The sequence below is a fragment of the Sphaeramia orbicularis genome, chromosome 17 (assembly GCF_902148855.1).
Source record: "Sphaeramia orbicularis chromosome 17, fSphaOr1.1, whole genome shotgun sequence".
NCBI classification, from domain to species: domain Eukaryota; kingdom Metazoa; phylum Chordata; class Actinopteri; order Kurtiformes; family Apogonidae; genus Sphaeramia; species Sphaeramia orbicularis.
Window position 1 is genome coordinate 53,031,643 of NC_043973.1, and position 23,206 is coordinate 53,054,848.

At 38.0% G+C, this 23,206-nt stretch overlaps 1 protein-coding gene across 1 annotated transcript in view; it reads right to left on the reverse strand.

Moving 5' to 3' along the window:
• Positions 1 to 2,077: 2,077 nt before the first annotated feature.
• The window catches only part of ranbp9 (RAN binding protein 9), a 38,663-nt gene continuing 17,534 nt past the window's right edge, over positions 2,078 to 23,206 (reverse strand). The window contains exons 4-14 of the mRNA XM_030160543.1: positions 22,920 to 23,087; positions 21,711 to 21,733; positions 18,531 to 18,715; positions 15,142 to 15,254; positions 14,914 to 15,022; positions 14,539 to 14,693; positions 12,645 to 12,798; positions 9,577 to 9,698; positions 8,254 to 8,405; positions 4,752 to 4,863; positions 2,078 to 3,696 (exon numbers count right to left, since the gene is read on the reverse strand). Of these exons, the coding sequence (XP_030016403.1) occupies positions 3,566 to 3,696; positions 4,752 to 4,863; positions 8,254 to 8,405; positions 9,577 to 9,698; positions 12,645 to 12,798; positions 14,539 to 14,693; positions 14,914 to 15,022; positions 15,142 to 15,254; positions 18,531 to 18,715; positions 21,711 to 21,733; positions 22,920 to 23,087 (1,424 nt within the window). The 3' untranslated portion in view covers positions 2,078 to 3,565. The remainder of the gene's footprint in view (positions 3,697 to 4,751; positions 4,864 to 8,253; positions 8,406 to 9,576; positions 9,699 to 12,644; positions 12,799 to 14,538; positions 14,694 to 14,913; positions 15,023 to 15,141; positions 15,255 to 18,530; positions 18,716 to 21,710; positions 21,734 to 22,919; positions 23,088 to 23,206) is intronic.

Consider the following 23,206-nt stretch of genomic DNA (forward strand, 5'->3'; position numbering starts at 1 on the left):
CATGTTCACACTGCAAGAAAAGTCACTCAAATCTGATTATTTTACTCCAGTGTAACTTGATTTGTTTTGAACATGCTGTTAAAACAAAACAAAAAAAAAACAAATTTCTACAACTTCCATATGTATGGAAGAGGATTAGGGCCACTGGAAAAAAAATAAATAATAAGGTTTCCATTTGTGTATCTGCACTCTTTTTATTTAAAAATTGGCCTGCTGTACTCCTCCTGCATGCCTCAAAGCGGAAGTGACACTCGGCCTGAATGTCAGAAAAAAAAAACGACTGAATTCTGAGAAAAAAGAACTGACTTTTCTCTCAGAATAATAATAAAAAATATATATTAGACCTTAATTTTAATTTTTTCCCCCCAGTGACCCTAATGTTCTTCTGTACATATATGATCCACCTCAAAGTCCAAAAGCAGCAGCCAAAAAGCACCCAAAAAAAAAAAAAAAAGCGCAACAAATCTGACTTGAGCCCTAATTGTTGCAGTGTGAACGTGGCCACAGAACAGCAGCTGTCACAACACACGGACACATTTAACCTTCAAAACCAAATGTAAAGCAGACAGTGAAAGTTCAACCAGAAACCAGAGACCTAGTGTGAAAAGCCCATCAACAAAACCCAGTCCACCTGGTGTGGGTCCTCACTGATCTAAACCGAGGAGGAACAAAGGGACATTTTTGGCTCCTGAGTTCTTTGTGGATTAAGGATTATCACAGACATCAATATGAAAAGAAAGATCGACAAGGTTTGCATCAAACCTGCTGCGTTCACAGGGTTCCTACACAGAGACCGCACCTCAGGACTAATGCTGCCTTCACATGCTATGGGAATTACGGTAAATAATTGTTATGAACTCGAAATTTTTAAATGAACGCCCCTTCACGTCATATTTTCCGCTTGAGAACTGGGAGCTGCCATACTGAAATAACCTCTGACCTTTTCAACATGGCAGAGAACAAGGAGGAATTCATCGCATTGAATGATAAACAACTCTTTTGCTGGCGTTCTTTCGCTGTTAGCTGATGATTTGCACAGTTATACATAATTTGCAAAACATTAAAAAGTTTAAAAAATGCTGTATCGGAGGAATTAACACGTCCAAAACTGTTTTACCCAAGTAGCAGGTCACAATAACGTGAGTAAGCTATTTTTCATTTCACCATGACAGTAAAAGCACTTGAATGCAACACACTTGCAATTTCAAATTCACAAGTGGAAAGGATCATCTTCCAGATAGCGTGTCTGTGAAGGCAGCTTTAATCAGAGCAAAAAAAAACAGAGAATAAGACTTTTCCTGCCTTCATGTGCTATGGGAATTATGGTAAAGTAGCACACTGACCTCTTTCTGGTATAACAGTTTTGGTATAATATTATTATATTTTATTATAGGGGTATAATAATATTGGTATAACTAGTGCGTTGACCTGTGGGGAACCACGGGTTGTAGATGTGGTAGTTTTGATGCTAGGCAGAGCTGACTTTTGGGAAAAGATGGTTTATAGGTACTGACATAAAAATAGTTTGGTAAATAATTCTTTAACATTTAAATGAAAAGTATTATTTAAATACCGATATCTAGGGACTGAAGTTAGTAAATGCGTCGTTCCTGTTTTTAACTTCATTTCCCATCATGCAGTGTGGTACTGCACTTCCCATCAGTAGTATCCTGATGTGCCAGGCTGCTTCCTGTCCCTCCCCCTGGCAACTGCTTAGCAACATAAATTAAATCAGTCCCTCCTGACTTAAAAAAAAAAAAAAAGGAATTTTAAAGACAAAATTTATTGAATGTCTAGATGGGACTGTTTCACAACTGTAGGTGCCAAACTGTCCAGTTAAAAATGTCTCAATTTCTCAGAACCGCACAGATACACACAGACACGCACTGAGACCTTCCAGTATTAGGATATAGATATTAGTTACAAACTTATAAATTGCACATGAACGCCTCTTCAGTTCTCGTAGCATGCACAATTTGCAAAAAAACAAAAAAAACATTAAACAAAACAAAACAAAAACAAACCCAAATAGCAGATCACGATGAATTATGCATCAGCCATTTTTCATTTTGCTACGACAACCAAAGCAGTTGAACGCAACGCACTAAATGAGTAATTTCATATTCGCTAGTGGGTAGGATCATCTTTCCGACAGCACGTGAAGGCAGTATTTGTCCAGATCACTTCCAACTATCGCAGCGCTGCCGCTGGGAGACTTTGGCTCTCGGCTCACCGTTTGGTTTCTACATTTTTAGAGCTGGGAGCGGTCAGATCTGATGGCTGTTCACATGTGTAGGAGCCCTGTCGTCAACAGAACGGGAAACATAAAAACTTGTACAGACTGGGAACAACCTGCGCTTCAGGGCTGTCAGTACAAAGCTTTAAAAGGATTGTTTTTTTTTCAATGATTTCCTTGCATTTGATAACTAAATATCTCACTCTATTGATATAATTCATTTTGTTAAATTCATATATAAATGTTAACATGTACACACGCTCGTCACTGGGAATCGGTGGAATCGGGACCTTTATTATAATAATAAGTTGGTGGAACTTGCTCTTGCTGGCGCTCAACAAATATACTGTGAATGCAAGTAACAATAATTAATATAATGATAATTAGAATAATAATAATAATAATCATCGTCTGCACCATGCCTTTAAACCTGGAAAAACTAAAAACAAAACAAGAGCCAGGTAACCACACCTCCCGAACCCACCCCCCACCCCCAAACAAACAAACAAACAAAAGAAAAACTAAACAGAAGATTAAAAACAGGAACAATGACTGCAGATTCTCTCCGGCTTCTTCGAAGTCCCGAGTCCACATGCGTCACACAAATCTCCGCCAAATGTCCTGAAGTCAGTGGAGGGTGGGAGGGGAGTGGGTGCGGGGGTGTGAGGGACAAGAGGGGGGGGTGTCAGCCGTCTGTAACGGAGCCTCGTGTTGGCGTTCAGGACTTTTTAGAGCAGTTTGCAGCTCAGCCTGCGTTAAATGGATGCATGTTTGCCTGTTGAGCCACGTTAAAGGGTGGGCGGCCGCCGCGCTCACTCGTCTGTTTTTTTTTTCTTGTATGTTTTGTTTGACCTTTGACTGTGTTTTTTCTTTTTTTTCCCACTGTCCGACCCGGTTACAGGAGGGGGATAGGGGTGTGTGTGGGGGTCCGGTCTGTTCCGGTTGGGTTCTTTGATTATTTTCAGGTGGGCTCCTGTGGGTCGATGTCCTCACGGTCGGGTGGAGGCGGAGCCGGCCTCGGCGGGATGGAGGCGTCATCTCGTATTTACCATGGAAGGGAAGTGTGTGTCTGTGTGTTTCAACGTGTGCGTCTCTAAATGTCTGCCCAGAAATGACTCCAGTTCCTCAGTGGCGTCGGTGTCGGTCTGTAAAAGCTCAACAGGAAGCGAGTGAGATGGTTACTTTCTACTACTGCTGCTTATCGTGCAAAGGAGCGTCTCCTCAGCTAAATGACTACAATAATGGAGGAGGGGGACGGGGCCATGTCTGGACAGAACCTCAGAGTGTGTGTGTGTGTGTGTGTGTGTGTGTGTGTGTGTGTACATGGGGCTAGTGCAGGTAATCGTCCACAGAGGCGAAGGCGCAGGAGCCGCTGCCAGTTCGTGCCATGATGGCGAGGCATTGGGCGGCCTGACCGACGGCCTGAGCCAGCGGCGGCTGCTTGGGCAGGTTGTGAGTCTCTGCAGGAAAACAAACACAATGAACCACATGACAGGACTGCAGACAGAAGACGAGTAGACTTTAAAGTTCAACAGTGACACGATTAGGGATGGGAATAGAGAAACGGCTCTTGTACAGATTTGGTTTCCAGTAGCTCAGTTCTGTGGAATCGTTGAGTAAGAACTTATCAGTTCTGTGACATCATCATGTCAGAGCCGTCATCAGGTCATTTCCATATTTTGATTCCATATTCTATCCATACATTCCACTACTTTTGTGAAGGTAACACTTTGGTGAAACTAAACCAAAAATTACCAATCATTATCATCTAAAAAAACAAAAATATTTTGGAAACAAACAAAATAATTCAGGAAAAATAGAAATAAAAGGCAATGAATAAATTCTGAACAAAAATGAACAAATGATCAAGAAAATTAACAAAATCATTTGGGAAATAAACAAACAAACAAAAAAAAAACAATTGAGGAAAAACAAACAAAAGACAATTAGGAGATTAGTCTAGAAAATAAACAAAATGATCAAGAAAATTCAATATTCTGAAAATGGATGAAAAATTAAAAAAAAAAAAAAAAAGAAGAAAAAACAGAAAATGACCAAAATGATCAGGTCCGATGCGTCATCAGGTCATTTCTGTGTTTTGGTTCAGTTTCCTCTAAAGTCTGGTTGTATTTGACCTGTAAAGATGACACTTGGACCACCAGGTTCTACCAGTACTGTTAATGTTAGCGTCATTTCACTGTCCACCTGCTTTACGATTGTTTATGAATAATCTCCATGATGACCAGACTCAGAGGAGCAGCAGATGGATCCAACACTCCTTTAACTCCACCTTTACAACCATTTAGTCCAATCCAATGCAAAACCACAGTGCATATTTAACATTCAAGAGTTTGTACTATAGTCCCCAATTCAATTTGAATTGATAATGGAACTGGAGTCGGTGAATTTTGATCAATTCCCATCCCTAGACACGATACAAAGGCTACGTATGCAGTATCAAACCCTGCAGCTCATATACAAAACATCTGTGTGGTATTCACTGGTACTGACTCACCTAATATTGCACTGTTAAGAGTAGAGCAGACAGGTTCTCGTTGGATGGCGTCCAGCTGGTATCCAACAGGGCTGTTCCAGGGGTCGGAGTAGGCCAGCAGGCTGAAAGCATCCTGCAGCAGGAGACACAAACACCAACCGCTTAGTACTTCAACCCTTAAACACTACATTTCATTCACTGATCATGTACATGCTCATAACGCCTCAGAGGTCATAATAACCTCTCTGTGGTAAAATAATATTATATTATACCAGTGCGTTGACCTGAGGGGAACCATGGGTCATATTAATACTGATATCTAGGGACTGAAGTTAGTAAATGCATCGCTCCTGTTTTTAAAGTCATTTCCAATCATGCAGTGTGGTACTGCACTTCCTGTCAACCGTCATGGGCATAGCAATGGGATTGTAAGGCTATTATATTCCAAAATTACTAATATCTCCCATCAAAATCTACCATCAACTGAACATAAAAACATTTCAGTGTCTCCAACTACTGTCATTTATCATTTATTTATCTATATTTTGCATGTGCCAATGAAAATCAGGCATTTTCCTGTATTTAATTCACTCTAAGTATTTGCTTGTACTCAAACCCTATATTTAATTCACTGATCGTGTACATGTTCGTCAAGGCCCAGAGATTATTCTACCAAAACAAAGTGACTTTCCATTCAAATCTATCATCGACTGAACATAACAACCAAAGGTTCAAAGGTTATTTTATCAAAACAGACAAAATTGAAGAAAACGTGATATTTTCAGCAAAATATATCATTAACTGAGCATAAAAACATGCAAGTGACTCCAACTACTGTCATTTATTATTTATTTGTCTATATTCATCATGTGTCAGTAGAAATCAGGTATTTACCTGTATTTAATTCACTGATCATATACAAATTCATAAACGCTCAGAGGTTATTATAACCGAAAGTGAATTTTTCATCAAAACATATCATTAACAGAATAACAAACAACCTTATTTTGCTCATATTCATTCACTGTATGTTTCATTTTTTGTTCATTGTGTTGCCCATTTCATATTTTTCTTCAGTTTTGATCCATTTATGGTGTATTTTTTCATGTTACAAATTTATTATAAATTTCTGGTCATTTTATTAATTATTTTAGCCATTTTTGTTTATTTTGTTGCTTACTTTATTCTTTTTATATTTAGTTCATTTAAGCATTTATTACAAATAATGATGATAATTAACGGCCGTATCTGTTTTCAGTGTGTTTGGGTTCTGTTTTTATCTGCTGTATGTAGTGTCTCTGAGTTCTATGAAAAGCACTATACAAATAAAATATATTATTATTTAAAATTAAGTTCTTCCTGAAAAAAGGTGAAAAATAAAAGGCAAAAAAGACACTTTGACACTTTTATTGCAAAAACAACAATAAAATCTAGGTGGCATGTTACAATGGTAGTCCTAAAAGGGGTTAATCTGATTCATTTCATTCTTTTACATCTACACATGTAAAAAAAAAAAAAAAGAAAGAAATTGTAGAAAAGGGAAGTGACAAGATCATATGTGAATGGAAGACAATAATAGGTAGTGTGAGTCTACCATCATTAGGTATGTACATACTTTTGAAGAAGTCTGGTAATGGACTAAAATGTCTAAACCAGGGTTTTATTGTATTCCTAAAGGGCATGTAAACATGTCAGATTATTCCCAGTTAAGGTCGATTCATGCTCACTGTACGTACATAAATAGGTTCTTCCATTTCCTATATACTTCCATGCCTCTATTGTGTTGGAATGAGTCAATCCACCAGAGGGCGCTGCTCTGAATTAATATACTGAGCAAATACTAAGAAGCAGAGTAAAGTATTTTTGGGGGAAAAAAAAAAAGAAAGTCACTATATAGTGTTTGTACACATTTTTCAGGGTCAAATTCAAGCATTTTTAAGGGTCTTTTTCAAATTCTTCCAGCACAGCCCCTTATTGCTGAAGTAAAATACAAATCTGCAGGAACACATACACTCATTTTTCATAGTCTTTCCACTTTTAACATCTAAAATTTTGTTTCATCATAGCAAAAAGTTTACAAATTTAAAGGAGAACACAAAGTTTTATCCCCCCCCCCAAAAAAAAAAAAAAAAATTAAAAACAAAAAAAAAAGGGAAGCCACTTGGTGTTCTTCAAAAACACTTGCACCGAGACAAAGATTGAGATAAAAATGTACCCGAAGTCGACCTGAGAACACCTGGGAATTTTATTTTTTGACATAAGGTTTTATTTTTTCAAAATATATCACCTCTCTGTAAGTAGCTTAGGCTTGAGTTAATATTAAAAACAAATAAATCACACCACAGAGTTATAACTGCAAGCACTTTCCCTCATAAAACAACATCTGGGTCTCTGAGGCTCCTCTGTCCAGTCAAACCTACATAACCTGGGGGTTTTCTTTGACAAACCTGCATCCTTGGACTGCCACTATAAGCAGCTAGTAAAAAAAAACAACAAAAAAACAACTTATTTATCAATTGTGAAATACTTCAAAGCTGAGGTCTATGGTTTTAAAAACTGAAATGAAGATGACCATACATGCTTTTGTTTCTTCCCGCATTGATTATTGCAATGCTCTTTTAAGTGTTTTAACATTAAAGCTGTTGATCGCCTACAGTCTGTGCAAAATACAGCAGCGAGGCTTTTAACAGGAACCAGAAAAAGAGATCACATGACCCCGGTTTTATTTTCCCTCCATTGGTTCCCAGTCAGTTTTAGAATACGGTTTAAGATTTTACTTCTTACCTTTAGAGCCCTTCACGATCAAGCCCCTTGGTACAAGTAGAGCTCCTGACACTCTAGTCTCCCTTGTGCTCGTTAAGGTCATCAAACCAGAGACTCTTGATGGTTCCTCACACCCAGTTCAGAACCAGAGGAGAGCGCTCTTTCCAAGCTACCTCTAACTCTACGGCACATCCAGTCCATTGACTCCTTTAAGAAGGAGCTCAAAACTTATCTTTTTAGGCAGGTGTTTACCCAGGGTTGATGTTTTATGGGCTTGTGTTATTGTCTGTTTCTCTGTACTACTGTTTTGTTTTTATCTTAGTGTATGTATGAATTTTATTTATTTTAAGCTTTTATTAACATTTTATTCTAAACTGTAAAGCACTTCGTGATTTTATCTGTGAAAAGTGCAATATAAATAAAATTTGCTTACTTACGCTTTCAAGCACTTAAACTAAAATTCAAGCACTTTTCAGACTGTGAAAACACAACATTGAAATTGAGCATTTTCAAGGATTTCAAGAACCCTGTATATCTCACCAACTCGACACAGTCGCTCTATGAAAAGTTCCTTCATTTCTAGAAATTATTCTCTTCACACCTCAACCCTGCCTCCACAGTTCCCACTGGTACCGCTCCATATTCTCCCAGAGGACGGACAGAACACTCCGTCCCTATACGTGCAAGTCTTTATATGACCGGGAAAATCTAATAAAGGTCCATTTATGCTGTAAGTTAAACAGGCGCTGAGTCGTGTTACCTTGAGCATCTTCTTGTTGGCTGAGTTCTTGCCACACTCACGGCGCAGATGTTCACTCATACTCTGGAGCTCCCTGCCGAAATGGATCATCCTTTCGATGGCCGCCTGACTGCCGCCACACAACTGCCTCTTGGACTGAGCCGACTCCACCTCTGCAGAGCCACCATTCACCGAGAGAAAGGACAAATGAGTTAAGGTTCACTTAGTGCAGGGGGGTCAAACATACGGCCTGTGGGCCAAAACTGGCCTGCTAAAGGGTCCAATCCGACCTGTGGGATGAAATTTGTGAAATGCAAAATTAACACTGAAAACATTAACAATCAAGGATGTCAAAATCATTTTAGCTCAGGATACACAATACAATCTAAGCTGGATCAGACCAGTAAAATACTATCATAATAACCTATAAATAATAACTGCACATTTTTCTCTTTGTTTTTGTGTAAAACAAGCAAAATTACATGAAAATATTTAGATCTACACACTATCCTATCAAAAAATGTGAATAACCTGAACAAATATGAACAATCTTAAATGTCTTAAGTGCAATTATATCAATATTCTGCCTGTTATTAAATGTTTTGTGTATTTGTAGATCTACTGTGATCTGTACATTGGAATATACATGTGGAAATGATAAACTGAGGCAGAATACTGGCAAAATTGCACTTATTTTTCTTAAGAGATTCCAGGTTGTTCATGTTTTTCACTTTTTTTTAAAGGATACTATGCAGATGTAAACATTTTCATCATGTAATTCTACATTTTTCACACTAAAACTAGAGAAAAGTCTGGACTTCAAATCGTTTATACATTACTATGTTATTATTTTATCGGTCCGGCCCATTTTAGATCATGTTGGGCTGAAAGTGGAACGTGAACTAAAATGAGTTTGACAGCGCTGACTTAGACCATGTTCAGACAGCAGTTTTTAATGCACAATTTGGATTTTTTGGTGAAATCCCATTTTTTTGTGTGCTCTTTCATACCACCACATATGAAAGCGGCCTGGGTCGGATTTGGAAAAACAAAACATCTGATTTGTACTGTTCAAACTGTCTTTAACAAATTGGATACAGGTCACATATGGGCAAAAAAAATAAATAAATCGGATTTGGGCCACATTTGCCTGCAGTCTGAACATAACCTTAGAGTGACAGTGTTTGACAACGGAGGCGTTCATCTGAACCTCTCTCATCCACAGTCAGAACAGTAGAAAAAGACTTACTCACTGATTTTTAAACAAGAATGATGGGCTGGAAAGTAAACCAAGTAGCTCTCCACACATGGACATTAATTCACGGACACACACTGTGTACACACCCATATCTGCATCACAGTCATCAGGCTCGGTGGTGTGTTTGGAGCTGCCGTTGAGGAAACCGTTGGAGGATGATTCTGTCACTCCATTGGTGAAGTGGTCCACTTCCATGTCCATGTCATTACTGAGGACAGACAAGTAAGGAGAGCGACAGTCAGGACATGTTCTGCATCATCGCTATTGTTTCTGTGTTGGTTTTGTTGCAGCACAATAAAAAGTAAGACTGGAGTTCATGTCAATTCATTAATCTAACTTTAACTCATAAAGACCCAAACAGCCACTGATGACCAAAACCATCTACAGATGTAACTGTTTAACACCTGTTGATCCACGAATCCTATCAACACATGCCTTTTTCAGCAAAATATATCATTAACTGAACTTAAAAACATGCATCTCCATCCACTGTCATTTATCAAACTCAATGGGTTTTATTCTGTATTCAGAATTTTACATTTAGTTTGCATTAATAAACATGTATTGTAAATCCAGTCTCAAGTCATAAAAACAGTGACTTAAGTCTGATTTAACCCTTAATGAAGTTTAAGTGAAATTTTCTCCATTGTCAACTTGTTCTAAGTGATTTATCACCATTTATTATAATATTATCCTATGCATTTTGCATTTTTCAGTGTAAATCATGTATTTTCCTATATTGAACAAACTAATCATGTAGATGTTCAGAAAAGCTCAGAGTAAATTCAAAGGTTATTACATCAGAACAGAGAACACAGAGTGCTGTTCACTTTTAATCCCGCTCGGTCAAATATAGTGTAAGATTCTGTTGAAAGTTACTGCCCTATAATTTAGATTAGATTGTCCTTGTGTAAAACTTATTACATACATATATATGTGAAAGTACTCAGATATTATAACTGCACAAGGCCATTTGACCTTGAAAAGTAGGTCATGGTGACCTATGTTCAATAGGTTTCTGCTCCATGCCAAGATGCATCCACAGTATAAATTTGTTGCAGATATGTCAATGAATTCTTCAGACAATGTGATTATGTCATTGAATGGACAGACAATTACAATACCCCTCAGCTGTGGGAAAAAAACTGAAAAAAGTGACTTTTCCTTCAGTTTTCTCTGTTTCTGGTATAATAACCCTCAACTTTAATCTGAGCTTTAACGATCATCTACAGGATCAGTTCATTAAATATAGGAAAATACATACATTTCACTGAAAAATCACAAAATACAGAGGATAATATTATAATAAAGAGTGATAAATCACTCCAGTTAAATCTACAGAGAAAAATTAATTTGGGAACTGTCACAAAAGTAGCACTGCGTCTTTGTGGGTTAATGTCTGAATCCAACCATTATGACTAGGGCTGCACGATTTTGGCAAAAAAAAAAAATCCCGATTTTTTCCTCTAAAAACTCGATTTTCGATTTTGATTTCTGGTTAAAACTACAAAAGACAACAGAAGTCAGCATGTCATTTTCGTGAGCAGCCCACAATGCAAGGCACTGCTCTGACCTGAAATCTGTGATGGTATCACGTGATGAACCCACAGAAGTTTATTTTTTCTTAATTAAATCTTTATTGAATGAAGTAGAGTATACAAACAACGTATACAACAAGAAAATAACACAAGTTTGCCAGGGGGAATACCCTATAATACAATGTCCAAATCAGAGCAAATACTTACGTTTTTTATAGCCTTTTTGTTTCCAGATTTATCTAACAGCTTTAAATAAAGTTCAGCATCTTTCAAAAAATAAATAATATTTGGTTTTGTGTTACAGAACTTACATTTGTGAATGAAAAATTTAGCAAGTAAGAGGACTAAATTTATATAGATAGATAGACAGATAGATAGATAGATAGATAAACAGACAGACAGACAGACAGACAGATAGACAGATAGACAGATAGATAGATAGATAGATTTATTTATATATTTTTTTTATTTTTATTTTTATCCCCCTCTTTTTTGGGTATCTGGGTCCACAGAAGTGATACCAGTGTAAGTCAGTGGCAGGCATCAGTCGTGCGTGCGTGGACCGTTAATATGAGAGATCCACATGCGGTTCTATTTAAACTGGAGGATCCGTGCATGGAACAGACCGACCCAGGACACGCTGGAGGGATTCTGTGTGTGGAGCTGGTGGATGCGTGTGGGCACAGGGCTGTGTGGGCTCCTCTGCTGAGGCTGATGACCCCGTGACCCGGACCCGGTTTGGAAGAAGACAGTACGGTACAGATCCGGGACAACGTAAGATGAGTGATCCACATGCAGTTCCATTTCAGTTGCGGGATCGGTGCGTGAAGCCACGGCATACACTGTGGGCTCATTAACACATTTAAAGTCCGGTCATTACACGGACTTCTGTGACAGACCGCTGTCACTGACAGGAGGAGGAGCCTACGGTAGCCCACAAGCGCGCGGCCCGGAGGCACGAGAGAGATGAAATCGATTTTACGATTTCCCTTTTTTAAAAATCGTCCTAATTAAAAAATCCGATTTCGATTTAAAATCGATTAATCGTGCAGCCCTAATTATGACATTAAATTTAATTCTGTGATGTGTACAAGCATTCCTTGAACAGAAACTTGATGGATCTCACAAAACCAAACTGAGATACATTCAGTGACCTCGTAGCATAACTGCCAAAGTTCTTTTTTTTTCAGTGATGAAAAATGAAGCAGCCTTGTTAGGAGAGTAAAGTTACACAAATATCACAATTTTGCCAAAAATATGACTTTGGCAATTGTGCACTGAGGCTAACAGTACAAGGAAAGCATGAACACAACACAAAGGTCCATCACATATGTCTTATTAACCAGTTAAAAAAATCTGAATATCTTCAGCATTGTGCAGTTAATGTGGAATTGGGATTCTGTGTTGGTTGCAAAACAAAAGGGCAGGTCAGAAACGTGATACAACGTGGATTATTTTCGACAAATAATTGATATCACTCTAACACTGCGACAAATAGCAGCTTAAACTCAGCTCTGAATGATAAGTGCAGTCTGTAGAAGTAAGACACACAACACACTTACACACACATTCCATGTTTGTTAAATCTGCTGGTGTGGTGGTGGTGTTCTCGTTACCTGGTTATGGGCTGTTGGCTGCGACTCCCATTGAGGCTGATGTCAGATACTGGGAGGGTGGAGCCAGAGCCCGGGGGGCAGGGCTTATGACTGTGAGGGGACGAGCTGTGGTTTTTATTAGATGTCACACCATTACAGCAGTTGCTGTCGAACCCTAAAACAGAGAACTTTGTTAAGGTTTTTGGTCCGTTTCAAGCAGAAGTGACAGAACGTATTAAATTGACCATAAACTCATCCTCAATGCAGACCAGACCATCTCATCGTGGGACTTCTATTTTTTGGGGCATTTTGCACCGGGGGCGGGGTTACGTCCTGCGTCACTGATGTGTTTGATGCAGGTTCTTGTGTTGGCGTGGTGTCATAATCTGGTTATGCCCCAACCCGAACCCATGCTCCCTGGCAAAGTACATACGGCAAAATGCCCCAAAAATAGGAGTCCTGTTTCATCTTATTCCTTAACTAACAAGTGGAAAAGTAGGTGGAGCTTACCAATACCCCCACCCAGTTGCACAACACTTTGCCCCTCCTGCTCACTGATACCCTGCCTACCCAGGGATTAATTATAAATTTGAAATTAAAGTTAATTGTGAACTAGATTATAAGAAATAACTGTCTTTTTTTGGGTAGTTCAGTCAAACCAATACAAGCAAAAAAAACAAAAGCGTAATTAAATTCAGCCTTCAAATTGTGTGCCTCTCCTGGTGGTAAAGACGAAAGACAGAAATCTTGGACAGACAGAATTCCTGTTATATCTGTATACCCCCGCCCACCCTCTGGGGCAGCTGTATATGGATATACCAGGTATAATGATATATAATGGAACTAGACCAGGTATAATGAAACTAAAGACATGTATGAAGTTATTACATATAATAAATGAAAGTAAAGATGTGCATGAACTAATGACATAAACCCAATTCAACTTAAGACATATTTAGCTTCAGTTAACAAAATTGAACAAAACTCAACTTAATTCAAAATTCATAAAACTATGAGCAAGTAATAACTAAATAACAGAAAACAAATACTTTGATGCTGCCCGTTTATTGAGGGAATGAGTTGATTTTACATTTAGTGACTCCTGAGCCTAAAGATGTGGATGAACCAGTGACTTAAAATAAATGAAAATAAACATGCATATGATCTAATAACATAAAGAGAAAGTCAAAATACAGATGTTTATGAACTAAAGACATAAACTAAAAAGGTGCATATGAACTAATTACATTAAGTAAATGACACTGACGATGAACACATATCGCGTGCGTGTCATACTCCTGAATGCACAACACCCCAGAGGTACTTTGAGTACTACTCCTGAATGTACCGCATGTGTAGTACTTCTGAATGTACCCAATGCGTGTACTACTCCTGAATGTTTCCATGTAACATTCATGCTTTACACTGAAATGACTTCGTTCATGTGACATCATCGGTGACGCCAGCAATTAATGACTTTGTGACATCATTGGTAAGATCATAAATTTATGACTTTGTGACATCATCAACAGAGGTTAGAAATAGGAGCCAGGTGGTTACTCCTCAAGCCCTCCTCTATTGGCCGGGCACATGTTGGCCTGTGTAGGGGAAACCGGCACTGTCGGGGTTGGAGATGGTGACCACCCTATGGAAGTCAGCATGTCGACTTGATTTAATGGGGGGGGGGGGGCAGTTGAGTGGGTGGAGGAAAAAAAAAAAAAACTTAGTACATTCACATGTACTGCTATGTGTGTAGTACACTTGAATGTACCACTGGTCATGTAGATCCTTGCAATGGATAATTACTGTATTGATTATCTTTCATCTTTATTTAACTCTAGCTAGAGCAGTGAATAGCCTCTTATTTGTGAAACAACCATCAGTTTGTTGGTACAGCTGGTATCTGAACCTGTACCTGTGAGGTAGGACTGGGAGCTGCTGGCTTTGTGGCTGGGGCTGCTGAAGGGCCGGGGGGAGCCGGGGTAACTGTCCTGAGACTTCGGGCTACGACCTCCCAGACACCTGACCTCGCTGTCCGTCCCGTTCACCATCTCTATGAACTGTCTCACCCTGAGGACGACAAGAACACAAACGGTGAGAAAGGAAAGAAAACTGAAAAAGATGGGTTGAAAGGCAGAAAGAGAAAAGAACAAATAGAGGAATAAAATTGTATATATTGTAATCCTATGTATAAAGACATGCACTTGAAAAATAGTTTAAGTACATAAGAAAAGAAAACAAAAGTCAACACATTTGTGATGTCAACGTCTGAAAGCAGTTTTTGTCTTACTTGAGCATGAAGAGCAGGTCCGGGTTCCTCTCCAGGAGGTTTGGGTAGAGCTGCTGGGTAGTTTCAATGGCTTCACCCATTCTACCTGACAACACCAGCTTCTGGATCTCTGCAAACCAGTAACAACAGCTTATTCCATATATGGCAGGAACCACATTTCCTTTTAACACAGCGCTAGTAATTATAAATATCTCAACTCTTAAACCAGGGCTGACAGTAAACACTCACTCTGTCTGTTTTTAATGGAGGCCAGCTCCTCGTGCACGGCCTGGTCAGTGGATTTGGCGAAGGCTTCGGCTGTGGCACAATAGCTGTGGTGCACCAGGTAGGAAGCCACCATCCTGAGAAAAGAAGAAAAAAAAAAAGATGTAGTGATTAACCCTTTAACCCCTGACATGTCTGTGGTGAGCGTTCAGAATGCATGATTTATTTTAAATATTCATAAAAATTAAACCATTTGCTCAACAGGAAAAAATTCAAAACGGGCTGATAGAATAGACCTTGTACTTTCCATAGACATCTGAGCATGCTCAGTTCACCCCCCCCCCACTGCCTGTAGAATGGGGGGTAAAACACAGAGCAGTGAGTGAGACCGACTCACTATTGTGAGTCACTATGTGACTGATTTAGAAAAAAACAAGAGCCCAAAACAAAAACTACTGGGCCCAAATTCAAATCCTTGTTGTTGTTGTTCAGTGTGTTCCAGTTCACAGTTCATGTTCAACATCCTAAATCTCTTATTCATATACATTCTGAGTTCTTGTTTTGACCCTAAAACATACAATGAAGCAAAAACCACTGAAGAATAGGAACACAAGCACATGACACTTCTATAGACGCAAATTCACAGCAGCATATTTACCTGAAATAATGTCTCAGGGGTTAAATGCAAAATAAAATGGGATGATAAGAACATCAAAATGCCTGACACAGCAAAACTGGTATCAATAAAAGAAATGTGACAAAATTAGCTTTTTTTTGCTGAAATTAAAGCCTTATCTTATCTGTTTGTTTAATCAACTGAAATGCTCCTAAAATATTTTTTTTAACTGTTAATTGTTAGTATGTATACCAAGTATTGTTTCGTTTCATGCAATTTTTATTTACTTTAAAAAAAAAAAAAAAAACAATTGTGACTAATCTGCAGGTTTATTTCACACGTCTCTCAGGATTCAACTACAAAACTATTTTAATTTTACGATTTGGTATATTCTTTTTTAATCACAGATTTTATTATGTGCATTATTTATTACCCCGCCCACTGAAGGGGAGGCATGGGGTATTGTTTTTGGTTCGGTTTGTCTGTTTGTTAACACAGTAGCAGCAAAACTATTGGTTGACTTCATACCAAATTGGGTTTATAGATTGCCAGTGACCCAGAATAGATCTCCTTACATTTTGGTAACAGTAGGTCAAAGTTTCGATTTTTTAGGAATTTTTAAAATCTTTTTTCTTCTCCCATTTACTTACAACGGGTGAAATTTCACATGTCTAGAAAAACATCAATTTTGTTTCAATTTACTTCAAACTTGCCACATATATAGAGGCAATTGATATGCTGGCATCACCACATGCATAGACATGATGACACCAGCTGGATTTAAGCCAAAATAAGCTACAATATGCAATATGTACGAGGGGTGGGGTTTGTTGTGCCTTGAACCACTTGTTTATGAATATTTAGCTCCACCAAGTAGAACGGCGGAGGTTATGTTTTCATCAGGGTTAGTCTGTCTGTCTGTTAGCAAGATAACTCAAAAAGTTATGGACAGATTTTTATAAAATTTTCAGGAAATGTTGATACTGGCACACAGAACAAATAATTACATTTTGGTGGTGATGGGGGGGGGGGGTTGTTCATCTGTCTGCTAGCAAGATAACTCAAAAAGTTACGGATGGATTTTGATGAAATTTTCAGGAAATATTGATTCTGCACAAGGAACAAATGACTAAATTTTGGTGGTGATGGGTGCGGGGGCTGATCTGCCTTGTCGGAGATCTGCGCTCTCCGAGTGCTTTTCTAGTTCTATCTATTTTTCTACTGAGTCTGAGCATTTTTATCCCGTTTACTGTATTCATAGTGTTTTATCTAAGTGTTTTTATTGTGGCCAATGCATCATAATTTCACTCTGCAGAGCATCTATGACATAATGTATAAAAGACAATAATAAATCTGAATCTTCTTTTCGTCTACCTGTTGGTGCTCAGCTCATTCCACAGCCGAAGCTCTACTCATCATGAAACCGTTGCTCTATAAAAAGACAATAACGCTTCCCCTCAGCCAATCAAATGTGAGCTTGCAAACTTCCTGTTTTCAGTCCCAGGCTGTGAGGAGACTTTTTTCCGGATAAAGCCAGTAACTTTCCCTCCTCGCGCCGCCCTCAACCCCTGTCCCCATCAGGCAGATTAAATCCATTCAGGACAAGTAATCATAGCCACAGGGAGCTAATCCCATCAGGACAAGGTGAGTCCCGGAGCGTCCACCTCTGGATCACAGCTCAAGCTCTCTGATGACATATGATCAATGTAGACCTCGATACTCATCCCACCAGCAGTTATATACTGTAAAGCTGCAACTAGAAACATTTTACATTTTCTTTTTGTTTGTAAACCCTGGAAGGACTACCATAACAGGCCACCTAGATTTGATCATGGGTTTTTTTTGCAATAAGTGTCAGAAAATTTCTTTATTCTTTTGCGCATTTTTTCAGGAAGAACTTCACTTTCAATACTTGGCCATTAATTATCATTATCATACGTAATAAATGCTTAAAACTGTGTGTTACAGAAAAAAAAAAGAACTTCTATTTTTAAAATTATATTTATTATGTAAAACATCTATAAATGTTAATAATGAAATTTTAAGAGATTATAGAAATAAACTTTCTCAATTTTACATGTTCCAGCTTCTTATTGTTAATTTTTTCTAGTCATTTTTATCCTGTGGTAGTCTCTAGTCTACTTCTAGACAGTTTCCCTCATTTCACTGTGTGTGTGTGTACCCTAATGTCTTATACAGCAATAGAAAGAACCAAAATTCTCAGCTTTCAGATGCCGTTTAAATTTTCTCAATAACTTAAGCAGTTCAGGATTTACGGTCATTTGAATGATGGCAAATGCAAAATGTAGCACAATCATCCTAAAAGGGTTAAAGCCACAAATTCTGTTTTGATTTGCACGAAAAGAGAAGAACCTGAAAATATGAACAACCTGAAATGTCTAATGAAAATTAAGTGCAATTTTAACCATATTCTGCCAGTTATTAAGTGTTTTGTGCCTTTGTAGATATGATCTGTAATGCACATCTATGAGACATAACATTAAAATTACACTTGTTCCATAAGAAATTTCAGTTTTTTCACATCTTTTTTTTGATAGTTTGTAAATGTAAATATTTTCATAATATGTCATTCTTTAAACTAAAGCAAAGAGAAAAATATGGAGTTGTCATTATATGATATTATTTTACTGGTCCAACCCACTGGAGGTGAAATTGGGCTGAATGTGGAATCTGAAAGAAAATTTGTTTGACACCCCTGGTTTATACCGTTTTAAAGTTTGTATGGAAGTAATGCAACCTCTAGAATAATGAGCTTTTTGGCTCATCGTCCTCTTACTTCTGGATCATGGACTGCCACTCGCCCTCACGCTCCCCGATAGGAAAGCGGTCAATCTGAGCCTGGATCTTTGTCCTCCACTCACGCATGTAGTCCTCAATGTCGTACACAAAGGGGTGCTGGCCAAAGTTTGCATCCACCACCTCCCCTGGAGTCTGAAGGCCCACCGTCGGGTACAAGTTGGGCTGCAACAGGGACAGACAAGAGGTAAAGGAATCAGGATGGCAGAGGAAGAGAAAGCTTTGGGAATGTAATCTGTACAATAAATCCAAAACAGGAAACAATGAGAGGAACAACAGGAAAGCAGAAAATCTCAGGAAATAAGCTTTTGCGTACAATTACTCCTTACAACCCAGCCTCTCAGTTTTAATGGATGAAACACTGATGGTCCTTAAACAGCACAACCAAGGATTAAACCCCATCATACACAATAAGTATGACTTAACTACAGACTGACAGCGATACATCTACCAGACAGATGGATGCACTGAGGTGTGTTCATTAAAACCACAGACTGAGGGGTTATACTGTTTGCTCCTAAGATTTCTAACTGCACCATTCTGGTCTTCAGTATCCCATTCTACTGTTGGAGGGAACTCTTACGAAAAGACGTCCGGTTGTGTAAAAACTAAGCATATGCACGATTAATGTAGAAAATTCAGAAAAGTGAAAGTCCAAGTATATTTTTAAAGCTTTTTTGTGCATTATTAGCTTGATTAGAACCATTTACAACTGATATTATGTTTTGTTCAAAGGGCAGTAAGGAAAAAAAAAGGAAATTAAAGCAATTTCTGGAAATATCTGCCACATTAAAGGTTTATTTTGGATTTAATTTGTCATTTTGCATTGTTAACAGACCTAGCGCACTGACAATTGGAGGCTAATCTGATGACATGAATAGTCATCTGAGACTTGAGAATATTTCTGGTTCTTGGGAAACATCACCGATGACCTGTGATAGCAGAGGAACAGATAAAGGATGAGGTAAAGGTTGTGTACGGACATTGTCACAGTGATGAATCTAATTATAGACTTGATTTAATCAGGGGAGGAGGTGATAACAGCAGACAGTGTTCACCTATGAGTCTGACAAACTGATTTAATATTCCCATTTTACAGGAATGATAAATGCTCCAACTGTACAAAAGTAGTAAATGCCTTGACTTTAACTAGCTGAGCAAATAAAAAGCTCAAAATTTAGTCTCATCTCCTAACAAAGATAGGAATGTTATTGCTGCTTTGGGATACATGTGAAATATGGAACAGATTTTAAAGTTTCACAAAAAAGCTCAGTTTTAACATGGAAAACTTCCAAATACATCTTTGAGGGTGAGCACTGAAATAAGATCCTCTAATAAACACCCATCAGTCAAACCGAGGTCGGCCTAAAACTGAAATGGAACTGTGTCTTTGAAATCTATGGGATGCTCTTCATTTGGAAATTACTCAGAATCAGCTGAAACTATTATGAGGTCATTTTCATGTTTCAGGATTTTTTTTGTCATCTCTAGTGTTTGCATTTTGATTTTGTTATTTCTAGAGACTAAGCTTGACCCAAAAAACAACTTTCTTGGATGATGTCTACTTTTTAATGATGCGATTCTAGGTCTATACCAATACTGATGTCATTTTCTGTCAACTCTCATCATGCTATCCTTGATTCAATCAGAGTAATTATTAGCCTTCTGGGATCCGGGCAAGCATTTTATGCACATTTTGCACTTCACATTATAAAAGTTCATCTTAATTTTCTCCATTTGTAGGTTAGAATTCAAAAGTTGCTCATTTTTGCATGATTTTTTAAATTCTGGCCCAGCCACTAAAATCAGCCCATTGCAAAGAATGTTAAATTACTACACCAACACCCTTCTACCCAGTGAGTACAAAATGCACCCTGACACCTTTTAGCATTTAACATTTGACCTAGCACAAAAGAAAACAATAATGGATATTAACCAGTGTTACTGTTAATCAGTGACATATGCCAGGATGAAAAAAATCCCAGAAATAACTAATCTAATTTATATGTAGAATATTGAAGGAAAAAATGTAAGTTTCCTGTGTTTATTGCATCAAAAATTGGGGTTTGTTTACATTACAAACATGGCATTTCAAGGGTTAAAAATATGGCAGTTATTGAGTATTTTTGTTTGTGGCTCAAGTTGATGAAATACACAAAAAAAAAAGTTTAAAAAACTACAGAAAACATTGCGACATTCTACGGCACTGCGCAGATGACACACTTTTGGTGATTAGAAGGACCTCTATGGGCGGGATACTGGAGGGTTAAACAACATTTAATTTAAAAACAGCTACTTACTCATCATTTTAGTTGGGTTTAGTTAAGGTTAATGAGTGTAGTTGATTAAAGTTGTCACTATGGCAGTGAAAGGTGGATGTGTATCTCAGATTTGCCTTTGGCACGGCCCAGTAATCACAAAGGTCAGCTGTGGCGAGGTGACGCACTCCACTGCACAACTGTGGAGGAACATGAATATCTGGCTGACAGCCAGGCCTGTTTTGCTGCTCAATGGATTATTGTTAAGGATAAGACTCTTATTTTCTCTTCCCTTGAAAACAGCAGGCCCCATTTGCTACTAAGCAAGAAGCTGTGAAATAAATCCTTAAAAAACAAACGTGTCTCTCACATCTTGATGAGGTTAATGTATGCGTGGATTCCATTCGACTTAATGTCCATTTAGTGTGGGAGTCGTTTACATAATAACAAACGGGAACTGATGGGAGTAAGACTCAACAATGAGGCAGCATGAAGAATTGCCAGGAATTCATGCCCTGTTCAGATGCAACCAGTGCTGACGGTTTATTTACGTAGGATATAACAGTCCTCCAGAATGTTTTAGCTACTAGTAGTTACATGCTTTTTACAACACACACAAAAACATTAAGGTACAACGGCACTGAACACAGATAGACTACCAAAATTGAAAATGTTACAAATCATTTGATATGGTCAATTTTTTTTTTTCACATCTGTGACTCCCTGATCCTCAACCTGTGACACTCACAAGCTTTCCATTTCACACAGCGTAAATATTTTGACAACAGTAGACATTCAGCAGGAAATGAAAAGCCTCTTTTCTATAAATAGACTCTTCTCACTCTACAATCCTGATTAATTGTGGAAAAAAGATGAGTTTACAGTAAGGGGGTGGTACTTACTGGTAGGTCTGTGAAGGCAATACCTGCAGAAGAAGAGAGAAAATATCAGCATCAAGGGTGGAGTCTTCTAGTTCTACATCTACATCCACTAGGAGGCCACAGTCAGAGCAGCTACTGCACACAAACAACTGGAATCTATTTACCACTACTTGATTTCTTAAATTTCATTTAAATGTTTTGTTTTTTTTTGAGAAGAAAACAGGCATGACTCAATATCACTTCAGATTACTACTACTACTATGCTTCAGAGCAATGTAAAGACACAGTGTGCCTCAATACAGAATAAATAAACACACTAGTAGTAGTCAGAAAAAAAAATTAAAAGTCAAGTATAATCCAACACTCAAGTATGAGAACAGATCAATAAAACATAGCAACATTCATATAATTGTGCATTTTACAGTAAACACATTGAATGTTCCTGAATTCATTCTTCCACCTAGAATTGAAGAACGGTATCCAATAATGGGGATCTTTAAGCAAATAAAAAAGTATAAGAAGACTGGGTTTTGCAAACTAAGCTTAAGTTTCATTATTCTATATTGAATTAATTAGCTTACATTCTATTAGTTCTTAACCTTCCAGTATCCAGGTGAGCATATTATGCACACTTTGCACTTCGTATTTGTCTCCAAGTGCCAGCCTTGTGATGAACTGGCACCATGTCAGTGTTCTCCATCAACTGGTGCATATTTGTGCTAAATTTCAACAAATTCTATCACAGTGTTCCTGAGATATTTAATTTAAATTTAGCCGAGAATCCAAACTGAAGAAGTGACTTTATGTGGTGTACGATCATTTTTAATTAACCCATGACATAAAATGATTTACCAATGACTTCTTGTTAATGCTACCCAGCTTTATGTTTTTTTTGTTGTTGTTTCTTTTTAACCAAAATTAACGAAATAGTCAGTTATATTCTTATTTACTTATTTATTATCATCATCTTCTTCCACCTGGATTTTCCCGTGGCTTTACTGTCTATATTAACCTTAAAAATACCATGACTGACCTAAAATATGCACTAGTACACCATGTTAAAATACTGCAGTTTCTAACATATAATCACAAAAATATGATATAAAAGTTAGTAATTACAAATAAACACATCCTTTGACCTTAATTAGCAATAGGTTGATTCAGGGACATCTAAATAAATAAGCAAATTCAACATGTAAAGTATTTGGCGCTGGTTTTGAAGTTTCTTACCTAGGCTGTGACCATTCTTTGTGTAGAAGCAGGTGTTGTTGATGAGGTTAACGCAGCAGCCAATCACATCACCTGTTGTAAACGTGGGTCCGTACGGTTGCCCGGTGCCGGATGAGCAGAAGGAGTGGCCATCATCTCCATGGTAACCATACGAGTGCTTGTCCCAACCTGAAGAAAAGAACGTCAACATATGAACAGCCAGCAACGACGTGTGCAAACTCAGAACATCATGTGTTGTCATAAAAACATCACACAACTAGTAAACACGACTAAACAAGCTTAACCAG